Source organism: Eurypyga helias, unplaced genomic scaffold (assembly GCF_000690775.1).
Source record: "Eurypyga helias isolate BGI_N326 unplaced genomic scaffold, ASM69077v1 scaffold21368, whole genome shotgun sequence".
In the NCBI taxonomy this organism is placed as follows: Eukaryota; Metazoa; Chordata; class Aves; order Eurypygiformes; family Eurypygidae; genus Eurypyga; species Eurypyga helias.
The window spans coordinates 24,364-32,480 of NW_010266566.1; the positions used below are offsets into that span (position 1 = coordinate 24,364).

The following is an 8,117-nucleotide window of genomic DNA, read 5'->3' on the forward strand; positions in this document are numbered from 1 at the left end:
AAGTGAAAGCAGGGAGGTTTAGGTTAGATATCAGGAAGAAATTCTTCCCGAAGAGGGTGGTGAGGCACCGGAACAGGTTGCCCAGAGAAGCTGTGGATGCCCCATCCCTGGGAGTGTTCAAGGCCAGGCTGGATGAGGCTTTGAGCAGCCTGGTCTAGTGGAAGGTGTCCCTTCTTATGGCAGAGGAGTTGGAACTAGATGGTCTTTAAGGTCCCTTCCAATCCAAACCATCCTATTATTCATTCTGTAACACTGGTGTTTTAAGTCGGTGCTGAGGCATGCTTGCACCAATTCAAGGACTTCTTCAGCTTTGACACTGCACCTGTGTTCCCAGCTTTCTCACTACAAGCAGTGGGGGACACACACACACAGAGTTCAAAGCAGTATTCATTCCATAGCATGTCATGTTCAGTACATGAGCTGGGGGGGAGGTGTGGGGGAGCCATAGCTCACTAGCTACCTTGTTAGCTTGCTCATTTGCTAGCTCACTTGCTCATTTAGCTCATTTGTTCGTTCATCAGATAGTGGGCTGGTGGGTCAGTTGGTTTTCTTGGTTGTGCTCTTGCACACAGAGTTCAAAGCAGTATTCATTCCATAGCATGTCATGTTCAGTACATGAGCTGGGGGGGAGGTGTGGGGGAGCCATAGCTCACTAGCTACCTTGTTAGCTTGCTCATTTGCTAGCTCACTTGCTCATTTAGCTCATTTGTTCGTTCATCAGATAGTGGGCTGGTGGGTCAGTTGGTTTTCTTGGTTGTGCTCTTGCATAGACTCTGCTGCAATCACTCTCTGGCTCTGGCTACTTGGGACCTGGATGTGTGTCAGTGGGTGGTAAGCAACTGTAACACCTGTTTTATTTTCATCTCATGTTATTAGTAGTGTTGTTAATATTATTAGTTTCACTATAATATTAATTTATATTCAATTATTAAATTGTTCTTATCTCAATTTTGTGAGTTTCCTTGTCTTTACATCTGATTCTCCTCCTCCACTGGAGAAGAGCGGAGGTGAGCAAGTGGCTTGTGTCGCACCTTATTGCTAGCTGAGGTTAAACCATGACAGACCTTTGTTAGCTTTAGCTATTGGTGAGAAACAGTCATCACAAGACGTATTTCACAACCAGGTAGTTCATCATTCCTGTCCTCTCAAAGACAGATCCTGTGCCTGCTACCAGTCTTCACAGTTCCCATTGCATAATAAAACTAAGGGCTGACCTTGCTGGCTGTAGAGGCACAGAAGCGGAACTTGAAGGTTAGTGGAGTGATTTTGTATTATATTTGAGATACCTAGGATACTATAGAGGGAGACACAGCCAGCCAGCCAGAATATACTACCTTAACACTACTGGTTGGAGCGATTTAAATGGCTTCCTAGAAACAATTTTTGACTTCTCAGAAACTTAAAATACCTCTCTATAAGAAGACTTTAAAAAAGAAGAAAAACAAAACCCCAAAAACGAGTGAAGCTACCCACAGGACATCCTGGACACAAGAACCAAGCAAGTATTTGCATCATCACATTCATCATACCATGAAGGCTTAAAACAGCAAGCTGAAATTAACCTGAGAAGAAACTGGTTTGAAGCTGTAGGTTCTAGGAGAGGGCATGAGGGAAATGAAAACCATTCTGGTCAGGGAGTAACTGGAGGGAGGACATAGGAGGAAGCACATCCACATAATATAAAGGACATGGCTATTTCCCAGAGGCTGTGAAATCCATGTTTACCACTTAAATCAATGGCCTTGTTTCCAACAGCAACTTGCAGCAGTTCCTTAAAATCTCCTCAACATTGAACTGCGTACAATTTAGCATCAAAAAAAGCAGGCACTTATTTGACTGCCTAATTTTAGGCATGCAATTTCTAGACCTTCTCATACCTATTTTAGGACCCAGAAGAAACATGAAACTTGGAACAACATCTTCCCAGACCTGTATGCTGCTGCTGATGCCACAGAGGAAATACACATTTCTTCCTGGGATATTTTCTCCTTTCCTCCATCAACAGTGATTCACAATATAAAATAAGAAACTCAGAGATAAATGCCAACTTCTCAGCTGTGACAAGTTTAGACAATACACCAAATATAAATGTCCTGGGTCTTGTTAAAAAAAACCCAAAACCAACAAAACCCAAAACAAAATCAAAAAACAACGCATCAGAACTAAAATTAAGCTCTGGATCAGCTCTTCCCAGGAGTTCAGGCAGTGTACAAATGCAGGGGTGTGGCTCATCTCTGAAATTAGCATGTGGAAAGCTATTTTTATAAGTATGGCAGTAGCCTAGATAACACAGCTAACAACTCATTTAGCTATTAGCTCCGTTTAAAAACAGACAGACAATTACTAATTATGCACAATCAAATCATACATGGTACCCTGAATATCCAGAGCCTATGTCCTTCACAATGTAAAGACTACTCCATGAAATGCTTCTGAACTGAATACTTTTTTTCTTGTACAACTTTACTCTTGCCATATTGATGCATAACACAAAGGAATTGTGTTGACAAAATTCCTGTTTGTTGACAAAACAAACAGCTTAGAAAAAAAAAGGACACACCTCCCCCTCCCCCCATTCTGTGCTGCCAAACTGTAGCAGTCTGGATCTGCAGCTGAGTTTATTTTGCATGCCTATTTACCCCTTGACTCTACAAACAGTGTGAAATTAGCTTTTGAAATGCACCTAATGCAGCAAAGGAAATCCTCAAAAGCTCAGCCAAATTTCTGACAACAGAAGGAGAGTTAAGGAAAGTGTGCCAAGCTCTTGTCAAGGAGTAGACGTCTTACCTTGGGTAAGCATTTCCAAAAAACTGTCTTAACAGCTGAACTCGTGCCAGATAGCCCAAGAGCGGGTATACAGTCATCATCTGGAACAGCATGAATATTCTTGCAACAAATGACATGATGTCATTGCTGGGAAAGTTATCTAGAAAATTCTAAACACAGGAATAATGTTACACTTATCAGTGGTGGCTTGATTACATTACATTACCTGCTGATTTTTAACAGCTGTGTGCAAGAAAGGGATAAAACCAAAGCACCTACAATTGCTAAATAAGCTCTGCAACATGAACTACCCTCTCCCTCTTTTATGATTGCCTTGCCACCAAATACCAACCAATTTCTGAATATTACAGAACTGATGTCAGCTTTCATCTTGGCATTAAAGATGGAATAATTTTCTAATCTTCTGAACATCTTCAAATAATCAAGACTGTGAAAGGACCACCTATATTTTCTTTTTTAGGTAGATGAATTAATATGGTCCTATTACCTGTCATATCACATCTAGATATTAAAAAGTTATTTAATCAGTAAAATTGGATCATATACAAATGAGGAAGGGGGATCATCTACTACAACTGGGAACATCTGAAAAAGTAGCATAAGACAAGTGTCATGAAATAAACAAATGGCTTCATAAGTAGTTAGGATAACTACAGAAAATAAATGGGAACAAATGTCATCTATTATTTAACTGTGGATTTCACCCCATCAAGTTATTTCAAATGGCTCAAAAAATCACTTAGTGGTGAAACTGTGGTACCAGTTCAAACTAACGTAAGGTCAGAGGAAGCCTTTAAATGCTGGTTTATTGCTAAGTATTATGCAAGACACATGGAACGCCTGGCATAAAATGGATTACCAATTGATAACTCCTATCTTCGGGGTAATTTAGGGTGTATAGCCTATAAGCAGATAAGAGTTTAATAGCCTTTACAGGGTGTTTCATGTGGTGCTATCAGCTGAAGAACTCTGCTGGCAAGGCTCACCACAGCGTTAAACCCACCCGTAGTGAGGGCTCCTATCTAAACGAGCTTGCGCTCATACTGTCTTTCTTCTTCTGGAGTACCTGAAACCAGTCCCAGTACATGGCACTGGTAACTGCTCACACAAACATAAACTCTTCAGGATTAAATAAGTTAAATAAAATAAAGCCTGAACTGTTCACTTTTCATTTTGGTCCTTTCTTCATTACTTTCACATTGCATTTATTAAATTCTTGGTTTTTTTACAGAACTACTGGCAACCAGACATGAACATAAATGAGACAATACAGGCATTACTCATCTGCTTGTGGTAGTGCCCATGAGATGTTAGCCAACTTATCAGAGTCAAGGGCAGATGTGTCTGCCAGGGTGAGTCATGAAGCAAGAAGCACTAGCAGTTCTTTTTTTAGTACATGTTTATTAAAAGATCAAGGACAAATATGTACTCCAGTAAAATATCTCACCTGTTCAATACATTCTTTGGATAGTGGTGGTGAAGGAAAAGATGCAAAAATTATCACTCCGACATACAGATATGTTAATCCCACCAGGAAGTATGCAATAGAGAGGTCTCTCACCTGAAGAAAAGAAGAATCTTATTCTGGCCAGCACTGACATACCAAAACAGGCAAAATAAAAGTCTCATGAGAAGATTTCTATTGCATTTATTACTGTCAATTTCATATTTATCACTGGTTTATATTTATTATTATTACTTTAAAGTTTTTACATTTCTTTCTGTTACTTGAATGGGTTCTTCAAATCTGGTCCTGCATCAGATCAGAAAGCTGCAAGAAGATACCCCAAAGTGGAGGTAGACAAGTATTATGTACCCATCTGGATGCAGAAAAGGCACCAAGAAACAGATAGGCCAATAGATGTATAGCATATTATTTCTGGGCACACAAACATAAACCAGTTATTAGAGCAAACAAACAAGAAACCCCCTCTACTTTCTTACATTCACCTTTACTAAGAGCCTCAAAGACAGAAAGCCCAGCCATGCCACATGTTAAGTTTCTTGTCAGGACTAAAACCTTACAATTAAAGACATCAGCCTACTCCACTGCAGATATAATGTAAAGGCTATTTTTTAAGAAGCTGCTTTGAAACCTGAGGAGATGATACACACACACTGGCTCCAAACCAGAAACTAATGTGTCCAGCTTCTGTTTGAGTGTCATGAAAATGGGAGACATTAAATGGGACACCATTAAATAAAAAAATACAAATAAAACAGAAGGGCATAAGTAGGCCTATATATACAGTATATGTTCTTTAGCTTTAGCATTTTATTTTATAATGACTCTTACATTTAAAATTGCCTATCTGCTTTATTAGTGAATTTCTATAGACACCCCAGGTAAATTCACTAGAAAACAGTTGAAGATTTTTAGGAGAGAATGCTGAAGCTAGGGTATTAAATCCATATTTTGCTGTATTACATATATCTAAATATGGATTTAAACCTTAACTTGTGTTCACTTCTGAAAATTTTGACTATTTATAAAGTATCTAATATATAAAAAACCTGTCAACTACATAAAAATAATTAAAAGTTTTTAGCAACATTTAGTATTGGAAAATAAGCAGTAAATTCATTCAAGCATTTTATGAAATTTCAGAATCCACATATACATCAGAGTGGCATCATAGCAATGTACTTAGTGGGTTATTCTACCTTAATTCCCTCTTTTTGGAATTGAAATCGGAGACCATTTATTTCTAATTATTAACTAACTATATTCTGTATAAGCTTATGCTACACTACAGAACACTCATTACCTAGCAAACCATTTGTTGAGTTGCTGCAAATAATCAGCTTCTTAAAGGATTACTAGTAATGCGTCAATACATGACTCTTTTCCTATGAATGAGAAGCAATTCTTATTAGCTCAGGCACAGCAAAATTAGTTAGGACTATATGGCTTCCAGGGCAGGATCACAATTACAGCCTTCTGCCAGCTCACCGAGCACAGGCAAAGCTTCCTCACATCTGTGCATGGAAATGTTCCCCTAAGTGTTTCCTCACACAATCTCCTTGACAAAAGAAGCATATCCTATACCTTTCGGAGGTCTTCTGACGGCAAGGTGGTCCCTGAGGAAGAGTATAAACTGCTAGGTTACAAGTTTCAGGAAGATTTCAGAAGGAAGCCAGCTTTTAGGGAGGGAACTGGAATCTCCTGCTCATTTTGCCAGCACTTTTGGGGTAGAAGATTGATGCCTTTTGCATCAGCCTTCAAGAGGTCAATGATATTTCTCATCAGACAACAATGTGCTGTTAAGGTGTACCCTGGGGTGGTCCCCATGCCCCTGGCAGCTGTACACTTCCAGCTGCAACCTCTTCCTCCTGCTGACCAGTTACATGCAGCTGGAACATGCTTCTCTGGCCTTCACGCTCCTTGCACTGGTCACTGGGTAAGGACTATGAACCTCCATAAGACGTTAAGCAATAACGCCCTTTCAATCATTCCCAGAGTTTCTCTTCAGTGATGTGAGAAGCTGTACTGTTTTTTGTACAGCAGCTGCAGCTTCAAAAGCACCAGCGCCTATCCTGAAAAGTGATTTTAGGAATACTAAACCTAAGCATCCATATTTCTTGCAGGTATTCATGAGTAACTTCCAATAACAGCAGGAGCCAGAGACTTATCAAGGTAAGGTGGTTTTGCAGAAAGACATAGGGGACTCTCACTTCTTGAAGACAGGATTCGCACAATTTTTCAAAACGCACCCAAGGCCACCTGAAGGCACATCAACTGGCAAAACTTGTTCTCGGTTCCTTTAAATTTGGTATTTCAGGGGTATTCCTCGTGCACAACGATAACACAGCAACTCGCAGTTGTTATTCATAACTCAGCCTACATGGACGCTCTAGAACCAACTGTAAAACTATTTTTGCTGTGACAAGTACTTGCTGTTGTGACGGCAAGCAATCCGAAACGAAATTCTTACAGCTTCCTCTGGACTACACTAGATTAACGGTTGACAGCTGGTGTGCTATTACCCCTGATCATACTAACCAGTTCACGTTCCTACAGTTCTTAAGGGTGTGTGCTTTAATCTGTACTGAAACTAAGTGCCGAGATAATTTTGATAATGTATTTTTATAGCATGTAACACAACAGACCCTTCCATTCAGCTGCTGTCACCACAGGAAGAATGCCCAGATTTTGATTTCCATAAGCAACAGGAGAAGAAATAAAGATATCTCAAACATCAGATTTTTTTTCCCCCTCCAACATCCATCAGCTCCCTTGCAAACATCTGTTTCTGCATAAGACGGCTACCTTTGTGCAAGAGCATGTGTTTGTGTATATATGGTTTTATTAACATTCACTACTCTTTGGGAGACCTAGGTTCACTCCCTAAAGACCTTGACTATAAATACTGCTTAGACAGCATAGTACCAGATAAAACCGAAGGACACATGGAGCGAGATAAAAGGATTAATTTTAAGTAACACAGCAATAATCACATTTGTCTATTTTAAATCTTATATTAAGATGTTTATATCCAGAATGGACATCACTGTGGTGGAAGCTGCCTCAGCATAAAGAATACAGCAGTCCTCACACCTAGAGTTTATAATCTAAGAATCAATTGTAGAAAAAATGATTGAAAGAAGGAAGTATTAGAGGGATCAGAGTGGAAGGGAACTATCAAAGATAAGATGCAGGTCACAGTCTGTAAGGACCACAGCTTGCCACCTGCCAAGCACTTGTCAAGTACACCTGAAGTAATAGGCAGATTTTGAGGTGGGACTTGGAGAATGTGCTAGCTGCAGTTACTGCTGACCAGGAGCTTTTTTGGTCAGATGCACAGAGCATCAGAGTTAAAAGTGCCTCTGGAGAACTAAAAATTGGGTGACTGTGGCTGGCAGCTGCAGTGGAATGAAGGTAGAAATCAGCCTCCTAACGAAAGGGTCAGCCTGACAAATCGGGTGTAGCTAACAAAGTACAAGATACTGTGTCACACTCACAGACTAGTCCAGCCTGCGCCTGGACCTGCAGCACAGGACTGGAGGCAGCACAGTGAAGGCTCTGTAGCGCTACAGATACTTCCTATGTCACACAGAAAAGAACAGGCAACTTCTAGGCCTTGCTTTCCCTGTTGCATGCCATGGAGAAGATAGTTCAATTTTCCCTCAGTACGACAGTGAAAGCTAGGTTGTAGAACTTCTTGTGGCTGGGTTTGTTTTCTACGCAATCCACATGCTGATAACTACATGTGGGCAGCAGTGGGAGATGGGAACAGGGAGCACAACTTTGAACTGCAAACTAGGAACCCTGCTCACGGGGCTTCTCCAGGCTGTGTTGCTGACATTTGGCTTACTCCAGTGCACCGCTC

At 40.4% G+C, this 8,117-nt stretch overlaps 1 protein-coding gene across 1 annotated transcript in view; it reads right to left on the reverse strand.

Annotated features, from left to right (window-relative positions):
* The window catches only part of LOC104513708 (putative sodium-coupled neutral amino acid transporter 9), a gene marked incomplete at its 5' end in the record, with an annotated part of 18,520 nt that overhangs the window by 8,127 nt on the left and 2,276 nt on the right, over positions 1–8,117 (reverse strand). Inside the window, 2 exons of the mRNA XM_010157155.1 lie at positions 2,788–2,936; positions 4,235–4,348. Coding sequence (XP_010155457.1) covers positions 2,788–2,936; positions 4,235–4,348 — 263 coding nt within the window. The remainder of the gene's footprint in view (positions 1–2,787; positions 2,937–4,234; positions 4,349–8,117) is intronic.